Source organism: Syngnathus scovelli, chromosome 12, assembly GCF_024217435.2.
Source record: "Syngnathus scovelli strain Florida chromosome 12, RoL_Ssco_1.2, whole genome shotgun sequence".
Taxonomy (NCBI): Eukaryota; Metazoa; Chordata; class Actinopteri; order Syngnathiformes; family Syngnathidae; genus Syngnathus; species Syngnathus scovelli.
In genome coordinates this window covers 3,631,467-3,653,751 of record NC_090858.1, presented here as the reverse complement: position 1 = coordinate 3,653,751, position 22,285 = coordinate 3,631,467, and the positions used below count along the sequence as shown (strand labels likewise).

At 44.6% G+C, this 22,285-nt stretch overlaps 2 protein-coding genes and 1 long non-coding RNA gene across 4 annotated transcripts in view; 1 reads left to right on the top strand and 2 right to left on the bottom strand.

Moving 5' to 3' along the window:
* Positions 1-12,536, top strand: part of LOC125979044 (uncharacterized) — a 45,101-nt gene extending 32,565 nt beyond the window's left edge. Inside the window, exon 3 of the long non-coding RNA XR_007485186.2 lies at positions 12,429-12,536. This is a non-coding gene — a long non-coding RNA (uncharacterized lncRNA). The remainder of the gene's footprint in view (positions 1-12,428) is intronic.
* Positions 2,537-22,285, bottom strand: part of LOC125979042 (protocadherin-15) — a 106,365-nt gene continuing 86,616 nt past the window's right edge. Inside the window, exons 27-41 of one of the 2 annotated variants that reach the window (XM_049737083.2) lie at positions 20,901-21,010; positions 19,376-19,516; positions 16,284-16,411; positions 14,915-15,130; positions 14,193-14,281; positions 13,433-13,609; positions 12,444-12,662; positions 11,945-11,953; positions 11,604-11,717; positions 6,660-6,681; positions 6,270-6,308; positions 6,080-6,153; positions 5,292-5,406; positions 3,205-5,132; positions 2,537-2,685 (exon numbers count right to left, since the gene is read on the bottom strand). In XM_049737083.2, the coding sequence (XP_049593040.1) occupies positions 3,222-5,132; positions 5,292-5,406; positions 6,080-6,153; positions 6,270-6,308; positions 6,660-6,681; positions 11,604-11,717; positions 11,945-11,953; positions 12,444-12,662; positions 13,433-13,609; positions 14,193-14,281; positions 14,915-15,130; positions 16,284-16,411; positions 19,376-19,516; positions 20,901-21,010 (3,364 nt within the window). In that variant the 3' untranslated portion in view covers positions 2,537-2,685; positions 3,205-3,221. Of the gene's footprint in view, positions 2,686-3,204; positions 5,133-5,291; positions 5,407-6,079; positions 6,154-6,269; positions 6,309-6,659; positions 6,682-11,603; positions 11,718-11,878; positions 12,663-13,432; positions 13,610-14,192; positions 14,282-14,914; positions 15,131-16,283; positions 16,412-19,375; positions 19,517-20,900; positions 21,011-22,285 lie in introns of those variants that run through there. The other variant, XM_068652471.1, reaches the window with a different exon arrangement.
* LOC137840783 (protocadherin-15-like) lies at positions 6,666-10,646 on the bottom strand. The gene is made up of 2 exons (XM_068652507.1): positions 10,638-10,646; positions 6,666-10,526 (listed from the first exon to the last, which is right to left on the bottom strand). The coding sequence occupies exons 1-2, from the start codon at positions 10,644-10,646 to the stop codon at positions 8,982-8,984; spliced, it is 1,554 nt and encodes a 517-aa protein (XP_068508608.1). The 3' UTR covers positions 6,666-8,981.

Sequence of the window (22,285 nt, the reverse complement as noted above, 5' to 3'; positions counted from 1 at the left end):
GAATTATCTGCCAACTTTAAGTTGTCAGTGAAAGCTCAGCACCAAAGTGCCTTTCAAACCCAGCATGAATGAAACAGAAGCAGAGAATACTCACTCACGCCAAGGAGAACATCCTGGTGTCCCTCACTGCTGTACACGTGCCAAAGCATAGAATTGGGGAAACCTTCAGAGTGTTTTACCTTCAAGGACAAAAACTTTTAAATTTGAAATTAAAAAAAGGCCAAGTCCACAAAAGTACACACGGCAGATGGCAAGCATGTGCCTGTAAGAACGTAGCATCCTCAGAAGGGCCTGTGTTGCTAATAACAGCACACGCCTGGACCCCCCCTTGCAGCCGCTGCAAGAGCTGATGGGAATAGTTCAAAGCTGAGTGGGTACGATATTCCGTCATGAGGTGGGATCCAATTCAACACCACAAAAAAAGAAAATTAAAAAAATCATGACACTCTACAAGCTGCTCGCGGTTTCCTAGCAATTGCTCCAAGATGATAAAATCTACAGTAGTTTGTTTACCATCTACAGTCAGATATTGGGACCACTAGCGAAGCTAGTATTTTTTTCCTTGGGTGGGCCATGGATATCTTATCTAAAGGAATCCACCATTTATATATATATTTTTTTACAACAAGGAGTGGGTGAAAAAATGAGGAAAGAATTCCAAATCAGAAAATACCCCAATTACATTCTGGCCTGGCACCAAGTGGGTCCAAGTATATTTGGGGGAGGCAGTAGCCCTGCCCTGCCCCCTCGAGCACCGCCAGTGAGAAACGTGATTCCCCCTCACATACTAGATATACACTTTTTATGAAATATGCAAACTATTACAAATTTGCGGAGATCCCGTTTGAGAACCTCAGCTGTAAAATACGAGTGATGGATAAGCTTCCCCAGAACACGTGACGTAAATCTGTTGACTAGGCCATCGTGAAAACAAACAGACCTGGTAAATTCTTCTCAATTCCCCTTACGTAGCTATTTTAAGGATTGCAGACTTACTGCACCGGTGGCGGTTTGTTGGTGGGATTGGTGTTGAACAAGGTTCCCAATCGTGACCTAGTTGCAGCTTTGCTCTTTTTGAAGCAACTCCACATTGCTGGCGCCCTGTGAACAGCAGCCTTCAAAACATCCCCGTTGACTTGATTGGCAGAGCTTTTGCTTGTGATTGACTGCTGAATGAAAGGCAAATGTCGTCCTCCACTTGTTGGATGCACAGCGGGATAAATCAAGGGAATCTACTCGAGAGAGATCTTTGTTTGTTTTGGTTGACAGACAGTCAAGTTGAAAGGGGGCGAGACTTCCTCTACTCTTCTCGCACTTCCTGCTGGCATTCGAGCGAGGCGCGATTTCAAATTTGGTGACTTGCCACAAAGCGAGAGCACGAAAATACCAACGTGATGTGGCAAGGCGCAACCTTTTATTCAACTTTCACTCTATTGTGCAATTTAAGAAGTCGCTCTAAAAAAAAAAAAAACTCTCAAACATTCACCGAGATACGCTCGCAGACGTCAACAAGTGTGAGCTGCAGCTTCTTCTGATTGCTCCATGTCTTTCATTTCATTCACAAGAAAGCATTGTAAGTCCTTTTTTTTTTTAGCCCCGCGGACATTACTGATAAATAGTTGGAAATATATCCTGTCGTTAAAAATATGCAAAAGAATACCATCTATTACTAATTCCCTGTTGAAAAGCAGTGATAATCATTTGCTTCCATCGCTATTAGATATAAAAAACAATTTCGTATTTATAGTTTTTATAAATGCTTTCTAAAATAATTACTGAAAATAAATGTTCCTTCATCATAGCACATTTTTCTAACTTCTCTCATTAACTGTTAATATATTAAAAATCTTTGCCGGTGGTTGATGTAAGGAAAGATAAAAAAAAAAAAAAAAAAATCACTCAATGAAAAAAGGCTAATGTGTAAATTAAAAAGGTGACTCATGGTCCACTGGGGGCGCCATCATCGCCTTGCAGTTTTTTTGCTGATTCGTCATTCAATCGATACCAATGAAAATTAAATTGAACTTGAGAGATTTCACAGTCGAGGCACACATTTGTGGAAATCCAAACAAAAAAATCACACATGAAAGGCAAGTGGCTGATGAGTCAGAGTTTGGTCATTGGTATGTGCAGGTTGTTCCAAGGTCCCATCCACAACTCCTCCTCATCGGTGTGATCGCTGTGGAGCGGCAACGTCTCCCTGCTGTCTTTGCGGTTGTCCACCGAAGTCTCCAGTTCCTCTCCGCCGCTGTTTCTGCCCAGCGAGGATTTGCTGATACTGGATTTAGACCCGGAGCTTTTAAGACCGTTCAGGCTGGAGCTCAGGGAGCCGCAGGAGGCCCGGGTGTTCAGGTTGATGTCCACGTTGGGGGACACGCACGTCCCCGTCCCGTCCTCCGTGCCGCCATTAAGGCCTTCTGTGCTAACGATGGGCGACGGCTCCTCGTGAGTCACCCCTAGCTTGTCCAGTTTTTTAAACTGGGATCCCACCTTGAGGTTGTTGGGGTGGGGTGTCCGTCGGGTTCGGACGATAGTGCCGTTCTGGGCCAGGTAAATGTTCCCGTTAATGTTGCCGTGGCCGCTCGGCGGTCGGGACCTCTGCGTCTCGCCGGAGCTCTCCTCTCCGGTGGAGGTGGACTCGTTTTCTCGATCGACCACGAGCTTCATCCGCTTCTTTCTCACCAGCTGGGGAGAAGAACATGGATCAGTTTCATTGGAGGCGGAAATGACACACTCCACGGTCCTCAAATTATCACAAAAAGAAGAAAGTGCCCGAGCCCTGATGAATTACGCAAAATAAATCAATTAACTGTGGTTCAACATATTGTAGCAATTACCGCTAGCTATCTTTTCATCATTGGAGCCATGATGAAAACATAAAAAGTCAAATTCTCCAGAAGTGATGTCGTGATTGCTAACCGCTCACCAGAGTGGTTTTCGTCTTTGATTGTGTTTGACTCTGATGAGGTATTGCGTGCCGTACCGATTCCAAGAATAAACCATGATGGTCAGCGTTGGCGCAATAATAAAGATCAAGAAGAGGTATAAATGCACACAGGGAGAGGATGAAAAAATAAGGACAGGAAAGTTGCTCAGTCAAGTGGCACAGGAGAAGTGAGCTTCAGTAGATGACGTTGGAGACGTTCAGAAGAAGAAAGCACCCATGTGTTCACTCCCATGCAGAGATCATTGGCGTTCTCTTACTTCACAGTTTGTGTTTTCTAGAAGGCTGTGAGGTCCTTCTCCGAGTCGGAATCGGCGTCTGACGTCGCCTCGGTTTCTCCTTTACCGGCCTCTGAACCGGAGCGGCTAGCTGCGGATTTCTCCGTGGAGATGGCGTCTTCGTCCACCTCGGAAATGGGTGACAATCCTCCGTAGGTCTCTTCGGAAGTGCCGCTGATGCTCCTGATGTCGGAGTGATGCGGGGGAACGCTATAAGGGACGGACGGCCCGCCTCCGGACGCCACGCTGGACCTTCTGGAGGCGGCATCGTCGCTCATGTCACTGGCTGACTCGGACGCAGACGCTTCTTCTTCGCTCTCCTCGGTGATTGTGCCCTCGGTCCGGTGTGTCAGGATGGACTTTCGGGAGTGCAGGCTGCCGCTGGTTGACCCGGAACCAGAGGAACTTCTCCTGCTCCTCAAGGAACTCTCCTCGGTCACCCGACTGCCTTTGGAGGACCCGCCGATGGAGTCTGAACCGGACATTTTTCTCTGGCCTGACCCTTTAGACCAAGAGCCTTCACTGCCTGACCCTGATTCGGCCTCGCTGACTGTTCCTGTACCTGATTCAGACTCGCTGACTGTTCCGGTACCGGATTCTGCCTCGCTGAGCTCCTGGCCGGACTTCTCAGATGTTAATGTGCTTCCTGACGTTTTGGTTGATGACCTCACACTTGAAGCAGATACAGAGGCAGATTTGCCGGTGCTTGCACTTTGACTTCTTGTTCCGCTAAGAGTCCTACTTCCGCTTTCGCTCTGACTTTGACTGGCGCTTGGGCTCACGCTACCGCTGCCACTAATCCGCCTACTCCCACTGGCACTGCTCGCCTCAGTAGCTGATGATCTTATGGATGAGCGGGCAGTAGATCCACTGTCTTTGGTACTTCCCGCAGTCTCTGACTCCTCATCTGATTTTGAGCCCTTCTCCGTTGCCGTCATAGTTCCTTTCTCTGAATCGGACGCTTTGATTGATTCGGACTCCGAGTCTTTCTCTGTTTCTGACTCTTGCTCCGATTCCGAGTCTTTCTCGGTTTCCGACTCTTGCTCCGATTCGGAGTCTTTCTCGGTTTCCGACTCTTTCTCTGTCCCTGACGGCTTCTCAGATTCCGACTCTTTCTCTGATCCTGATTCTTTCTCACTGACCGATTCCTTTTCAGTTTCTTCGCTTTCAGATTTGCTTTCTTCCTCCGAATCCCCCGGGTCTCGATCGGGCTCTTCTTCCGAGTCCACGGTACTTTCGTTGGCGTCGTCCCGATCTAAATCCACTTTCAGATACTCCCTGTCCATGCTGCTTTTCTCAGACGACTCGTCATCTGAGTCTTTATCCTTGGCGCTCCCGCTCGTCCCTGCTTCTGGCTCACTTTCCGTGACACTAATGGACACTTTGGACTTCTTCTCTTCTTCGCTTGTCACTTGTGAGGCTTCTTCGTCCCTCTCGCTGCCAGCGACGCTCACGCTACTCTGCGACTTTCTCCGGGCTTGCAACTTCTTGCCGATGTTGATTTTCTTCAAAACTTTACTCAGCTGGCTGCGAGTGCTCGATTTGCTGTCGATGGGTCCCGCAGGCGCCGGCCCATCACTCAGACTCTCCAGACTGTCAATACGGCGTGCTGACATCAGTTTGGCGTAATCCTTATCTTTTTTCTTGGCGCCAAACATCTTGAACATTTTGGCTTTCTTCCATGGAGACGGGCCGGCAGCAGCCGCCGGCGCCTGCTCTCCTCTCTTGGCGGCTGCCAGGAGTTTGCTGAGTTTGATGACAGATTTGAGCTTCTTGGCAGCCTTGGAGGGCTCGGCTTGGGCTTCGGCTTCCGGTTCAGCCTCCTCGATTCCCTCGTCCGCCCTAAACGCGACCCTTTTGGGTGGACCTCGTCCCCTCACGCCGCCGCGTCCCCTTCCTCGGCCTCGTCCCTAAGACAACGATACTCGATTCGTCCTTTTGTGCTGATTACACAACAACGTTGGAGGCGCATCGTGGTTACTCGTTCAATAATTAACCATCCAGGGACAATACTTGACATTTTGATGATCACAAAGAGCATGAAATAGACATTTAAGGAGAGGTATTACCTCGGGGCCATGCGGACTGTAGTAATAACCATCATCTTCCATAATCACCTCCCCATATTCGTCATACATGGGCGCAATCAGCCTCCTTCGACTGCCATACTGAGGGAGGTCATACCTTGAAAAGAGGAAAAAATGCACAAGAGAGTTTTTACAAAACATTTCTTGAAGAGGCTGAAATGTATTTACTGCATCAGGAATCAAATCAATGACAAGAATGCAAACAAATGGGAAAACAGTGTGCCGACAAAATAATGCCCAAGAACACATTCGAAACTTTTTGCCCATATTTGACCTTTTCTGGGAACGGTTTGGAGGATTTGTCATCTTAATGTCGGCAAAAGCGGAGACAGAAATCTGCTTTGTCCTCGCAATGTACAAAACACGACCTTGGCAATGTGTCCATGAACAAATGTCACGCTCCTTAATTAGCAGGAAGTCGAATTCAACACATTGCAGGTAAGCCCCACCCACCGAATGTGTGGCAGTGACTCCAAGGACTCGGCTCGCCGGATTAAGAAGCTTAAGCCGCTGAAGCGCACCGCAAATAAATACAGATCAAACGCAATCGAGTCACATTTATGATCACACTCATTAGGCGAAGCAAATTAGCCACGTTATTTCTTTCAGCGACGTGAAAGGCACCACCAGAGGTGTAATTGAGACGCTGGCTAATCACAAAGCCACCATCGTGTTCCCACGAGCCCAACTCGAGGAGGCGTAATTAATCTGATGTTAAAATGAATGCTTACGGTCGCTTCCATTTGTAGCCAGCAAGTTGGCGTACTCACCCTTGATCGTAATTATAATAGTCCTGGGCGTAGTACTCTTGGCCGGGATCGATGCCGGACTCCATTGAGAGCTCCTGTATTGGACAGGGAGAGAAATTCCTGAGTAGGATGAAGAGGAGCGGGACACAAGATGCAGACGGAGCAGATTGAGTTAAGGATGGGGAGGGGAGGGGCGGAGCAGCGGTACTACCTCAGGTCTCAGAAGAGATGGTCTGAGGAGTTGCTGATGCTGCCAGTGATTAGTGCGGACCAAGAAGAAGACAAAGGAAGGAAGAGATCGCCAGGAGAGACACAAACAGGAGTTGAGAATGTTTCAAGTAGGAAGAGGAAGATCTTGCTTGTTATATGGAATGTTTTTGTTATAAAAAGAGATGGAAAAAGAAATACTGGAAAGACTTCTATAAAATCAATATTTGGGGTTTGACTGGGTTGAAATAGAAACCTAAAAATGCGCTTCTCGGAATTTTAACAAGAAAAATGGCAGATCGGTAGAATCTGTAAATGTCTTAAGATATTCCATCTTGCCGTTGTTCAAATTTTCCATCAAAGGCGGAGTAGATAAGAATAATTGGATGCTCACCTGTCTGCCGTAGCCTCGCCTCCTGTGTGCCGCAAAATAAAAAAGACAAATAATGACTGAGTGAAAAAGACATTTTGCATAAATGAAATGTTTGGTGGCACATCTCTTCTGCTGACCACTGATGAAATTGTAGCTGCGTTTTCAAAATATCCAATTACGACGCTGCAATATTTTGAAATAAATGCCCCGGGCTCGTGTTATCACATTGGTATGGGTTCATTCGCCTCCTCCTTTATCTTTGTCAAAGAGGAGCAAAAAAATGCAGCAGGGTAGATTGGAATTCAAGGAAAAGAAAAAAAAAAAAAACATTCCTTGATAATCTCCAGGCAGAGTGCAGTGATTCCGGGAGGGATGATAACTCAAACAAAGTTCATAAAAGTGTCCTTGGCTATCGCAGCGTGCATATTACGCCACATCCTTTTCGACAGGCGGCAATGCGCTTTGTGTTTTGGACTAAAATGAAGCCTGTAAATCTTGAAATTCATCAAAAAGCTGCCTGGAGCAGCGATGCAAACGCGGCACATGCATTCATTGCGAGGCAAAACGGGAGCCTTCCAAACCCGCAAGTCCAACTTGTCAACTGAATAATGACCATTTCACCGGCGTGCCGATATATGACCCGACAATGGGATTGGCTTGCACCTCCCGAGTGGAGATGAAGATGGAAGTGGGCTCTGATGGATGACCTGTTGGCTTTGCTGCCGGCTTCTTGCGAAAAAAAAACAACAACAAAAACCGCTGCAGCGGATTGCAAGGCTAGAACATTTATGCCTGACATGATAAAGTCGGACAGCTTCAACTGTCACCAATCGTGAAGTCTCCCTTATTTGTTACGAATGGCAGTATATGCCACGCCTCCGGTGGCCGGCCGTCGCTGCCGACTCTGGAAGAGAACTTCCTTTTATCAACAGATTTTTTTTCCCCTCACGTGTCTATCTATCCCGTTATTTACTCTGCCAAAATGGCCACAGCATCAAAACAACAGTTTACAGCGGTGTCAGACTCGGAAATTAAAGCCCCGCCCCCTTCCCCCCCTCCAATAGTCGTGATGCAGGAAGGGAGAGAAAAGGTAAACGATCATCCTGAGATTTGGATTAGACGGGACTATGTGTGGGAAGACCAAATGGGGAAGATGAATGGAACACATGGAGGGTGAAAGAGAGCAAAAGAGAAAAGGGGAGGGGGCGAGAGGGGGATAACTGTACTTGACAGTCTCACAGGCAGCGAGTGGCCCGGACTCGTCGCTCAGGGATTGATTGGTTCTGTAATTAGCCTTTTCAAGTGCGCTGCACAACATCAGAGTGACTACTTTATCAAGCTGGCAGGATCTCTGCAGACATGCCAATTGACAGAGTCTCCAGAGGTCACCTCATTCAGGATGAGTCCGCCGAGTGATTGGATCTGCAACCGCCACGCGAGGCTTTACCGAGGACTTCTCTTATGTGGATTTCTTTGGTCGGGGATTAAGCCTGGAAAATTCACTTTTCCAAATATCATTGGGTCTAAATATCGATTTAGAAAAGATCATTTGTCGTGTGTTTTTCCGAAGTGACTACTGAAAGAACTTCATCCCCGCCTTTAATATTGCATCGCTGCTTAAAGGGCGAGAAAACTTCAGAGACATAACATATGGTGATTTACTGCATGTATTTTGAGGTACTTACCATCGGCACATGTTGAATATTTAAGAGTTCATATCCAAGAAATGTGCATGCCTTTGGGAAATGCGGCAGAGTTATTCGTAATTTCTGGATCTTTTGAAGAAACGGAATAATATTGCCTTCCGGCTAATTTTGGCTAGGCAGATGGAAACTGCATTCTCATCTGCAATCATAAGAATTATCCAGCTCTTGTTTTTATTGATTACGTTTGAAAAAAGGGTTTAGCGACATATTTTTGGTTTAAAGGGCGAGGAATTAGTTTGTTATTGTTTGGGTTCCTGATAGGGCAATGCAGAAGTCAAAGCTTGTAAGGTCACAGGTACAATATAAAACCAAGAAATTCTTGTCACGCTTTAAATGCGTAATGTTGTGAACTACGGCGCTTGCTTACTCAAAAAACTGCAATTTGACCCAAAACAACTGGTATAAACTTTTATGGAGCAAAGCAGGCCTATAAAAAGCATCGTATGTGGCAAAGCCGAGTACACTTTCTTTGGCAGTGGCGTCTTTCAATAACATAGCGAGTAAAAAAAAAACTCTGTGAGAAACCTACACAATCAAAAATGTTGATGCAAACAAAAATCCGAAAGAGAAACAAAGAACAGGAATTGAAAGAGTGGAGATGTAAAATTCAAAACAATGTGAAGATGGAGTGAGAGAATCAGAAAACTGTGGTTTGAGAAGAAGCGGGCTCGCTGAGCTCGGCAACATCTGAGCCCTGAATCTCGGCCGCCACGTTTGGTTGACTTTCAGCGTAGTTCACGCTTGAGCAGCTTTGGAGTGAAGCTCTGCGAGAGGTAGGCTTTGGCGTGCTCTGCTCGGCGCTGAGATCAGAGTCTTGTTTGTCAGCACTCGTCACGTGTACTTTCTTGTTAAACTTGGGCACCTTGCAATTTTTGTCCACTTGGCTGTACAGGTTGGCAACAGACCTCTCTATGTCGGCGAGATTCTGGAGGTTTTTAAGGATCCCTTTGAGCTCCCGCTTCCCCGTCTCGGCCCGTGACGAGACGGTGGGCGAGCGGAGTTTGCGTTCCGAAACGGGTCGAAGTGAGGACACGGCTGGCAGAGATGTCGGGACGAACTGGATCACCGGGCTGATCTGGTCGATGGAAGGTGAGGGTGGGGGTGGGAGAGGCGGCGGTGGAGGTGGGGGGACGAGCTCTTTGTTAGTAGGAGTAGGAGGAGGAGAGGCCCGATTGGTATTGTTCGGTTTACGAACGTCAGGGGGTGAGGGTGTAAATGAAGGTGGGTCAGGGCTCGAGGACGTGGAGGGCGAGGGCGGGGACGGCGGACGGACTGGAATAGGCGGCGGCGGGATCTCGGGTGGGTCGGGTATGATCTCCACATGGATCTGACATGGCTCCACTGTCACGTAATTGGAGATGTTGGAGCTGAACCTCTTGAGGACAGGCGGAGTGGATCTCGGTTTGGACAGAGACCAAGACTCGTCTCCCTGAGTGACGATAATATTCGGGGGTACATCCAGGCCGAAGGTCGAGGGGCATTCCAGAATTGACAGGAGGTCATCCGAGGACAGCTCATTGGTGCCGTCGTGGTCCCTGATGTGTATAGGTGAGGGTGAGCTTTGGCTGTTCTGCAGGAAGGCCTGCTGCTCAAACTGCCTGGCTTGCTCACGGACTGACATTTTGGTTTCGAAACTTTCCCTCAGCGATTGGCCGCCGCAACTGTCCGTACGTTGCCCGTGTCTCACGGCGGCTCGGAGGATCTGCAGTTCCCAGTCAGACGCGTCCATGAGCAATTGCCTCCGAGGCGCCTCGTCTGCCTCAGCGTGGATGCGGGCCGGCATTGTCCAGGCGCACCCCGACCATTCGGAATAAGGAGCAGAAAAGGAGAAATGGTTGTTGGTAGGGTGTTTGCGTCCGGTGTAGATATCCGGACTGTCGAGGTGACTATTATCGTAGACGGGGTTGTGGGTGGTGAGCGGGTTGCGATCGGAGAGGAAGGTCACGTTGCTTTCCGACTTGGGCAGGTTGACCCGCGGAACTCCGTTGCTGTGGGCTGCGAGGGCGCGGCGGGCAAAGGCGCTAAGAATCCTTTGATGGTCGGCTTCCTCAATGACACACTTTTTAGCCCTGGTCCGGACAGGGCGATGCAGAGGAAGAAGGAAGAAAAAGACTTGAAAACAATTGACAGTGATGTTTTCAGAGAGGGAAGGAGGAAGGAAAAGGTTTGATTTGTTGGGTGGCTAGAAAAGACTAAGTGGCTAATCGCAAAGCAATTAGAACCAGAAGCATGCCAAAGAGTTAGATGAATCATTAGCTGCACTGATGTATTGATTTTTTTTTGAAAGTTCAACCCATAACATTATCTCTTACGAGGATCAGTAACGTATCAAAAGTTGCCACTGTAATAGATCATCAAAACTGGCATCACTTGAAGGATGCGGTGTCATTACCCAAAACACTGCGAGGAGAGGACGAGATGAAGTGGAGTCTCGAGGAGAATCGTTTGGATACGTGGGATAAAAGGATTTCCCTTCGGGTCCACGTTTGAAAAAGGTCACACTAATCAAAAGCATACCTGGAAGCTAGCAGCTACAAGGAGGAGGTTTAGGGAATTTTTGATGTGGAGATTACTTACTGCAGTCTGAAGCCAGAGAGTAAAAGACACCATGGCAAGGACAGAAAACAGACAAATGGTAAGACGACTGAGGGTGAGTCAAGATGTCGTATGTTGATGTTAGGTGCCGCATGAGCTAACACAAAGGTGATGTTGCCTCCGGGCCAGCGGTGACAGTTGACGGTACGCACTGCTTAAAATGTTGTAGCGGACCCAAATTTCACATTCTTTGGCTGAACAACGGACAGCTACGCAGTACCACCACCAATCCTGACAACTCCCAAGAATCTTCACTTGTCCAAAAGTTTGCATCCCGGGGAGTCCAAGCAGAGAGCTGGCAAACTAGCTAACAAACGGAGCGTAGGAGGAACACCAAAACAAAACCCTCAAACAACAAACCTGACTGCCAGCAAATTTGGATGAACCTTCACCGCTTACTCTTGCTAATATTATACGCTCGGAAAAACACACATCTAACAGCTGTTTTGAAAAAACTCAAGATGTTAAGATAAAACTTGTGGTGGCGTACCATATGTTTCAGTCAGCTAGCTAGATGTCATCAGTCAATGCATGAAATTAATTTAGCTAAAAAGATAGCTAGCTATAGCATAGATAGCTTGTTTTGAGTGAGCGTGACTCCAGGAGGGAGTGTTGGTGGTTATATTTACTCCTAGTTTAAAAATGGAGGTCAAGGGTGACTCACATGCTGCTATCCCCGAGCTCTTCGTAAAGGTTGGCCCCGCTGGTGGGTGCTGCCTTGCCTCCCGGCGGCAAAGCCATTTGAATTCTGGCCGTTTTGGCGCACTCCGCCTGTCGCCTATGAAAAACACATTTGAGCATATTTCATATAAGCAGATTGTGTGGGTATTAACACTAATTAGGTGCCTCAGAAAATATTTGGTGTAAAATTATATATTTAAAATTTAAATATTTATATATATTTATGTGTATTTAAATGTATATATTTATTTAAATATTCATATATATTTATGTATATTTAAATTAACAAAAGCAACTTGACAATCATAAATGGAAATTACTTACTCTTTGAACCTGATGTTGAGGAAGACGGGAAGAACGGAGCGAGAGGACAAGATAGGGAGGGGGACAAAACAAATGTTAGATAGATATATCTTGTCATGATTTTTATCAGCCTAGCTTAAATTCAAAAACGCTAACAGGCAACTGTTGTTTTCTTTCAAGCATGACTAAAATACGCAAAAGCTCCAAAACGTAGCCAGCTTCTGAGCACCCCCCAAAAAAATCATCCAATATTTTCTTTGTGAATTGCACACTTAAGTGAGCCACACTGTTGTGTATCTGCGTGGGGCGGACATGATTAAGTGGCGTGACGGCGTGGTACGACCGTCACGACCGACTGTAGGTATTTGTTACAAACGAGCGCTAATTAATTTGCTTTCCCGAAGCACCGGCGTGGAAATGAGGCCGGTGGAGTGCGTAGTCAGCATTGTACAATGACAAGAAAAAAAAAAAAATGGCGCAAGAAGGGCTGATGTTGTTCCGGCAGAAACGTTGTACTCACTGCTTATACGTAACCATGACGATGAGGATGGCAGGGATGCAGCAGAGGATGATGATGATGGCGAGAGCGAGGAGGGCGCCTTCGGTGTAGCCCACGGCTTGGGCAGCTTTCTTCACGCTTGCCACGATGTCCGGCGAGCGGATCTCCAGGATTCGCCCGCCCTCGCCCAGGTAAGGCTGAAATTCCTTGTTGATATCCAAAACGTTCCCGTCCAGAAATCTACAAAGAAGCGCAAGCGGGAGTTTAAAATGACACATTTGACTTTTTGCACACAATCTCCCCAAAAAACAAATTCAAAACTGTCTCCAACTGTCGAACGAAGGACCTGTTTTTCCCAGATAGAGGAAAAAAGAAAGTCTTGTAAACACTTTTCTATGCGTCACTCGGCGAGAATGCAAACGTGGTCAGCAAAATGCGTAATCACACTCCGCCAGACACACACTGGGAACACGGGAACATGCACTCTCCAAGAAGAACAAGTGAAATATATTGCTGGTTTATGTCCAAGTCCTTGAAACCATTGCGGCTCCGCTGTGTGTCGTAGCGAGAGGAGGAAAATAACGTTCGCAATATTTTTTGTGGGGCTATATTGTAGGCATGAAATGCAGTAAATAGTCATTAGCGCTGAGGAAAATCGTTTGGAGAGTGCTACATCAGTGTGACATTTGAACAACACCAAAAAAAAAAAAAAAAAAAAGAATTCTTTCTCGGTGCTTGTTCCGCTGGGACAATTTGAGAAACCAGAGAAAGAACTTGAATAGAAATAATTATATATATATATTGTTTGCACCAGAATACAATTACTTTTTAATTGTCACCCTTCCTTAAAAAGGTTTATAATTGTCTATAAAACGACTCAAGATGGCGCCGAAGCACTACATGGAGCTCCTCAATGCCATCAACATAGTTTGGATTTTTAGAAAAAAATGACAACAAATCAGATGTCAATTACCCTCATTGAATCTAAATGCACAAAAAAAAAATCTTACTTGAAGAGCTCCTGGCGTGAAATGGCTCTGTTTGTGAGCGGGTCGATGGCGTACACCATCAGGTCCGACTTGCTGTAGTCCTCCAGCTCAAAGCCGTCGCCGTGGCGACGTGGCCCGATGGCCTCCACTATCACCTTAGCGCCGGGGATCTGGTCCTGGATGTAACCCTCCAGGATACTGAAATAATTGCCACAACGCCATCGCAAAGTTCATCAAACTCACATTAGCTTCGGAATCGATTCAACAAATCTGGCAACGACCGGGCTGCGATTTGGCCGCCGATTATTCTCCTCAGCCTTTGCCAACGTTGACAAACAACGTGAGCGGTAAAACTAATATTGTTTCCCCCTTCAGACAAGTGCATCTCCACATTTGTGAGCGTTTGAAAATCAACAATGACCACCAATTTGCCTTTCAAATAGCCTCATTAGGTCAAAACAAGCGAGTCTCTGGAGCTGCTAAAGGATCTTACGCCAAATCGCGATCATTAATTAATTTGGATGGGGGACAGAAGAGCCTGTATTATACACTACAAGACCTTCGCTCGACTGATTGATATTTATTTAAGAGCCCAAGAAGAGTATTCATTTGGCAAGTCGCTATGAGTATGAGACATTTTTTTTCCCAGTGACAAATTTAAGTTGAGCTATTTTCAAAACATTCAAAGTGACGTTATCCCATTTGATTAAAAATTGAATATTCATTTTAATCGTAGTTGATGGTGGAGAAAAAAAAATAAATTAAATGCGCATATCCTTACCTTATGATTTGGTCCTTATTCTCTTCAACCAAAGTGGGTGGGACGGTTGACACGATAACTTGCATGTCCAAAGCGTTAACCACAGACACCTGTAGATCCACCAAAAGAGATGTTGGACTCAAAAAAGTTCATCTTCTCATGCATCCTGCTTGTAAAAATGCGGTGCAATTGGCTGACATGACAACCCGTCCACCATGTTCCCTGCCTCGCTCCCAAAAGTTAACTCTGGCAACCCTAATGAGAACAAGCCCTACATAGAAAATGAATCATGGAGTAAACCCCATTCTGATGCAACAGCAAAAAAAAAAAAAGAATAATCCCACTTATTGCACTGAGAAAACCCTCGATGAATAACTAAAAGTGCTGTAAAGAAATCGCCGTTCTCCTGTTCAATTTTCAAGCGGTGTGCCGCGCTCTCTTTCCCACCGTCCGTCTTGTTAGCTTGATGCGATGTGCCAGACCCGAATAAAAAAAGGATGTCTGGGGGAAGCGTAGCGCCGAACTGGGGCAAAAGAAGAACTTGTGAAATTATGGAGGAAAACTGCACATGGGGTTTGAATGAAGAAAAAAAAAAAGTCGTGCACAGAATTCCAGAATTGTATAAAAGAAGAAAAAGTAGCCAATATGTCAAAGTCAATAGCAATGAATAGAAAAACCTTTCAGAAATTGAAAATAATACATTTGTTGCTAAATGAAAGTCCACAATCCTTCACGAGACTCACCACCACGTCAGCGTTGCTGCTCAGCCCTTCGCCGTAGTCGTCGGTGGCGATCACCTCGAAGCTGAAGTACGACCGGCGCATGTTTCGAAACATGATGGCCGACTTGATGACGCCGGTGTACGCCTCGATGACGAAGCTGTCTTGGCCCTCCGCCGTCGGTGGGATGATGAGACGGTAAGCCATGGCGCTGAAGTTCCCCGTGTCCCGATCGGTAGCCTTAAATAAATAAATAAAATAATATGTAAATAAACAATAGATGTATAATAAATAAATAAATGAATTAAATAAAATTCAGGGTGTCGTCGGGTCAATAAAAATGCTCTTTGTGTCTTCAAGGGTCATTAACTTTTTTATCCTCCCTTTTCACATCCCATTACCTGTCCTTGGAAAAGTTTTCTAATGAGGTAAAAAGTTCAATTCTTGGAAAGCATTCATTCTGGAGAAAATTGATTGGAATTGGAGAGGCCAAAGAGTCTCTCGGAACGAATTGCATTCGATTTGCGCGAGCCCGGCTAATTCAATGAGCGGAAGAGTTACGAGTGCAGCGGCTCCGAATATTAATTGCTCCGTGTCATACCAAGATGTCTTCATCGAGAAGGTTATGCTGGAATAAATAAACCTAAAATAATTAACAAATTTAACTTCAAGCCCTTTCAAACAAAAAAGTGCGCATTCAAGTGATGAGGGGAGATAATTGCTTTTTTTTTTTTTTTCCCGCGCAGATATGAACTCGACGGAAGAATCGCAGCTGCAGGCTCTTCTCGCGTTATCTCCATCTCGCGTAGTTCCACCTGGCCGCTGCAGATTGTTCTTCTAGTAATAAATGACACGTATGCCTCATGATTAAATTCTCCTCATGCTTTTTTTTTTTTCCCGCCGGACATTTCACTATTAAAAAAAAAAGTAAAATTAAATAAAAGAATCAAAAGTGTCTTCTAAAGAAGCTTGTCATTCACAGCCAGCCTTCACTCCATTAAGCCAGTCCATCGAGTAAATGTGATGGAAAGTGAAAGTGGAGGAAAAACCTCAGAGGCACAAATTCAGAGCGGCGACCGAGCTCAAACACAGGCATCAATTCTCGGGCTGTGTCGCAAGTGACACTGATAAATAGCAGCAATCTCTTCCCCTGCCGCTATTGACGGAAGAGGGGAAGGAACGAGGGGACCTCACGGAAGGCCGCAGACGTGCCTGATGACGGCAACTGAGGAAAGAATACCAATCGGCGAGATGCACTTTGCAAATTTGACTCATGGGAGATTTAGTTATCCAAAACGCTCAATAAGCTGCGGTGAGTTGCCGTTCTTCGCGGAGGATAAAGAATATATGTTCTAATGCAGGGTGTCATTCACTAGCGGATATTTTTCCTTACTACTATCTTGAGAACGGAACTGAAGATCTTGGTGTCCTCGGTCACGCCGCCGATGTAGAGCTTCCTGGTGAAGACGGGATGGTGGTCGTTCTCATCGTGCACCTCCAGGAACACCTTGGCCGTGTTGGCTGCGACAAAACGATTAGCGTTCAATTGAAAGGAAAAACTGAAGAGAAGAGCTGAGATTCAAATCAAGAAATGAGTAGCAGATGTGCTAACCGCTAGGCTTCTAAATTTATTTTTTTGGGTCAGGTCATAACCAGTTCAAGTGGTTCCTAACTTTTGATTCTACCAATTTGCGCAAGTCTTCCGACACGATGACATGACACTTGGGTTTTCTCGCTTCCTCACCGTCGAGCGCTGGCAGCTGAATAAACACGTCCATCAAGATAATCAGAACCGCCGTTGATCAAACATCCATGATTTGAAATGAAAATGGCCGTGCCACTATCATTTCGTCACGGTCGTCAGCCGGACCACAACTTGAAAACTCGGAATCGTTTTTCCGTGTCAGGCGGATGGCATCTCATTACCGAGAACATTGCATGCAGTTGGGTTCGTAAAGTTTTTGATCAGAAAAAAAAAAACGTCCTCATTATTTTGGCGTATCGAAGGAGTTTGGCGTCTTTTTTCTCAATTGCGTCGGCTTGTGTGGCAATTTGGACATTCTCTTGTTAAAAACGAAAGTGATTGTACATTCCGTGGTAATTTTCATCTGTATTTCTTAAGCAAGCTATTTCTAAAGTCATTAAAAAGATCGGTGACATGCTCTCATTTTAGTTGGAGATTGTTCCTAACGACACGGGCGCCAGGAGCTCCTTTGGTTTCATCCAACGGATGGCATTAGAGTCAATAATGAGGCCGACTTGCTTTGATCAATGACGATATTAGACAGCCAGAAACGCAGAGCGGAGCCGGGCTCTCCTATTGCCCCCAATAAGCCGATCGGGAAATCAACAATTGAAATTCTCCAAGCAAACAGCGGCGATGGTGAGTCTCGGTGAACTCGGCATAAATGATGATGAAATATTATGTGAGGCGAGTCGGTGTGAAATGCTAATCAATCACGGGGAACTTTGCACTAGCTCAAACTTTCTGCTAGCCGTCATTAAAAAAAAAAAATGCAATGAATGGAAATAATTATTTGAAGGTCAGCCCAAATCAAGTCTCAAATAACAATTTCCCAGTTGAAATAAAGGGAACTGCAATCACAGTCAATTATTATATTATTATATCTTATTTTATGTTTATTTAGTTATTTATTATTTTATTATATCATTAAATTATATGCATTACATAATATTATATTATATTATATATTTTATTTTATGTTTATTTAGTTATTTATTATTTTATTATATCATATTAAATTATATGCATTACGTAATTGTGTACAAATGTGTAAAATAGCAAAAGCAGTCTATGTTAGGGGAAAAAAAAAAAAAACACCGTCATATCCCATTTGTCATCTTCTGGCATGCAAAGGTGTAAAGTCACGTTGCATCGGAGAACACGGAGCGCCACGGGGATTTGGACGCACGGCGACCGCTCATCAGATTACAGCCGCAAAAGCTGCGAGACAGAGAGCAAGGACCCTCGGGGATGCGTATGAAGGCCGCTCACTTTTGCTCTGGCTCTCTCGTCTTCGACAATTTCCAACCTGCCCTCGCCGGGATTCGGTCTGGGAACGATGCACCGTTTGGTTTTTCCCTATATTGAGCCGAAAAACGACTTAATTGAATCCAGCAGTGCCTCGAGTACACCGACCATGTTGACACGCCTCTTGAAATTCTACTTTCAGTCGGGTCTAACCGAGTTATTTCGGTTCTCCCCGTGTTCGTTGACAGACAAGAAGAGTCACTCGTTTGAATCATCTCACTAAAAGGGGGCAGAGAGGAAAAAAACATCTCGTTTCAACTCGCAAGGAGAAAGACGTCTGATCATGATTGTATTAATACGGCCGTTTGATGGTGCCTTGCCAAAAGAGGACGAAATGTCAGCCAACATATCTCGATGGCGAAAAGCCTTTAACTTTGACTCTTGTCAGATGAGAGACGAGCGAACGGATCACGCGGCTGGAACGCCCGCGATTAGCATTTGAGAGACGCGACATACGCTAGGTCATCGATAATTCATCGGCGAAACGTTTCCTTCGTTAGAAGCTTTCCTCAGCAAACCGGCGGTTTAGAGTTCGACGTTCGAAGGTAAAGTCAACGTTGACAATTGACGGGAAGGAAGTAAACAAGCCAGACGAGGAGTCAAAATTCACAATTTGAATGCCGAGCCGAGCTTCCAAATTCTAAATGAGCCAATATGTATGCATAGTGGGTGAGCAAATGCAACCGGCTGACAAGTGATCATAAAAGCTGCTTTTCAAGAGTGGATGAGAAAAAAAAAAGAAAAAAGTTGTGTCAAATATGTGATTTGTCTGCCTAAACTGGTTAGCTTGAAGCAAACGGAATCAGAACAGGTAATCATGCCGGAGAGTCTATCCGTCAGCCGTCATTTGCATTTGTGTAAGGCGCGATGCTATTTGATCAAATTTGGCAGGTTAGCGCCAAAAAAAAAAAAAAAAAAAAAAAAAAAAAGATTGCGCTGCCATGTAATTGGGAATATCCACGTAGAATTCCAATTTTAATGTGAGAAAATAAGAAAATGTCCACCTGATGTTACCGTTAAGCAAACTTCCGTTTCCTATTTTGGTTCAATTGCTCTCGGCTGTTTTTTTTTTTTTTGAGCAAATAATTAATTTAGCTCTTCTGCGATTGGTGTGACTGCGACATGAGCTTCCCACGCAAATCGCCGAGGGGCGAGCTGTCGCTTGTCACTGACGATCAAAAGATGTCACATGACACGCGTGAGCGACTTATTGTTAGACTGTTGAACTTCTGCACTTGCCGTAGCGGTTTGACAATTTGATGCGTTTCATATGTCACAAATATTTCTAGAAAGATTGTTGGCCTAATAACATAAATGCCTGAGTTTTTTTTTTTTAGCTTCTCGAAGGTTGGATCAAATCAGGCTTAATTAATTTTATTGCTTCACAAAATGACAATTATGATCTCAAGTTGTATCCAAGCTTCTTTACTTACTTTTAGAAGGCACACGCAAGTTGGACATGACAACCAGCAGCGAGTCGGCCTGCACCCTCAAGACGTAGCTGGTCACGTTTTCGTAGTCCAGCGGCTTTGCGGTTGAGATGACGCCCGTTTTGTTATCCACACGAAAGTGACCTGCGAGGAAACAAAAAAGCGGCGGGGGTGTGAGATGGACTGGAACGGACAACAACAAAACCGGGCGAGAAAAAAAAAACAAAAGGGAGGGAAAAAGGAAAGTACTTTGCATGTGATGAAAATAGCTACGTTCATTTTGCCTTCTCATACTCGCTACGTAAAAAAACTGCAGTAAATCTGCACCTGCCGGGTCGTCTGCTCTCTCAGGGACTAATTAAGCGGCGCCGATTTTGCCAAGGAGTGTGACAAGCAAGTGCTGCGGGTTTGCAAACATGTCACCGCTGTCTGTTCCACCCCGGGCCGGAGAAAGGACAAACAATACTGCAACGCATCTGCAACTTACGGAGTCGCCACCATCTGCTACTTGGATGCCGTTTAATATTTCATACAAAATTCGAAATGAATGTGTAATGCTTTCCCGTTACGAAAGGCTCTCCGCTGCCGTGACTTTGTCATTCAAACAGTCGGCTGGGCTTGAGTGACAACGCAGGAAAGAAAATGACGTCCATCTTTTATGGCAAAGCACGTTATTTTTTTACTGGCGGCCCACGCCTCAGCCATTAGAGACTGTTCGCTTGTCATCGTGTTGTCAACTTACTCGACAGTGGCCCGCAGGCAAGGGGGGGGGGGGGGGGGGGGGGGGGTGAGGCGGGGCGAGCATTGATGCATTTTTTACGAGACCAAAAGAGTGCCTTGGAAATTGTTTCAAATTGTCAATAAAAATCACAACATAATAAAATGATAATAGATAATATTAATAAAATAATAGATAATACTAAAATAATAAAATTAAATAATTAATAAAATGGGTTCTTTTTCAATAAACCTCGAATAAATATTTTTGCATTGATGCATTTTTTACGAGACCAAAAGAGTGCCTTGGAAATTGTTTCAAATTGTCAATAAAAATCACAACATAGTAAAATAATAATAGCTAATATTAATAAAATAATAGATAATACTAAAATAATAAAATGAAATAATAAATAATAAAATGGGTTATTTTTCAATAAACCTCGAATAAATATTTTTCTGTTGCGAAAACTGCCTTTCCTGCATTTCTCACCCAATAAGAGTTTAAAGAAGTTGCATGTTTTTTTTTTTTTACAGTATTGTCAATTCTAATTTTACAACTGGCAACCCACTAAAAGCTGAGCCAAGTATCTGCTGACATGATATCAGGAGGAACTTGAATTTGAAATGCCCCCGGTGTGCACTGAAAATACAGATCAAGCGACTTCTCACTAACATATTTCTTTCAAGCTTTTCCGTGGCGTGTTCTCGCTTTGTGGCCACACTGGCACCGAGGTATTTGAAACCAAATGTTTATGCGTCTATTGTCACGGGCTGTTTGCGAGCAAAGACAGCGCCGATGGAAATATACCTAAATCATTTCCTGCCACGATGGAGTAGTAGATGGTCTGGTTGATAGCGGCGGCGAGAATGCTCCCCAATGGCGTACCCACCGGCGCCAGCTCGCTAACGGGCGGGAACCTGCGAAGAGACGTCAACGGCAAGATGAATTAGGAGGAGACTTCGGGGATCGATGATGCCTTGAAAAGAAGAAAAAGATTTCAGTTTTGATTCATGGAGGAGAGGTTTCAAAAAGCATCAAAGATTACGCTTGGCACAAACATAACTTTGGCAATTTCATCTTTCTTGGATGTATTTTGAGTAAACAAGAAGTACTAGTAAAAAATAAAAAATTTTAAAAAAAGTTTGACGAAATGTGGTCCATTTTGTCCCTCAATAAAAATGTACTTTTTTTTTTACTTTAGAGTATGATGTATATTCATTAATATTATTTACAGTATTCTGTATCTATTTTATAACTTGTTTATATATTATTTTATATTTTCTAAACTGTGTTTTTTGAGTGAAATATGCCTTAAATGTCTTTTTTTTTTAAATAAGAGCAACAACAGTACAATAATTGATGATACAGAGGTTTCCTCTTACCGGTAATACATAAATGAGCATTAGTTTCCTTTTCAAGTACATAAGAGACTTTGGGGAAAACATAAATTATTGTTCAGTTATTGCAACAAAAGCACTTTGAGTTTGCATATGGAGCTGGCTGCTGGTTCTCTCCAAGGAGATGCAGCCTGGGATAAAAATAAATAAATAAAATAGCATGAAGCAGATGCAGCTATAAAAGGCAGGTCAGGTGGGATGTTTAGGAGGAAGGTTTGGATGAACGTATGAAAAAAATATCCCCCAGCCAGCAAACGCTAATTACACCTTTTTCAACATTTATCAGGGCTAACTCCCAGATGATCGTCCCGGTGTGAAGGAAATCTAAAACTGGCTTCAATGTTAATCACACTGATGGCACAAATTCAGCTGAGAATGGACCTGCTTCTTCATGAGCAACATACGGGAAGGTCTTCCTCCTGTTTGCATTGCCGAAAATATATGGCTGACATGACATGCCTTTCTTCTTAATGAAATGGAACATGAAGGTTCCATTAATCTGACTACTGTCATATCCAATGATGGAAGACAGAATTAATTAAAACATCTTGCCGTCGTCTGTAGATAAGATCGGCAGACCAAACAGGACACCCCATAACGCAGATAAGTTAGCCATAATGGGTGTTAGCTTAGCTTCCTTGTCACATCTTTTATGAAATGTTACATTAATTTCTTTACAACATACATATTTTAAGATTACAAAGTAGTTTTTTGTTAGAATAAAGTTTCCGCCATTGGTGGACCAGCCAGGTTACCTCCTAACACAGATTAGCACAGTTAGCGGGTATTTTAGCT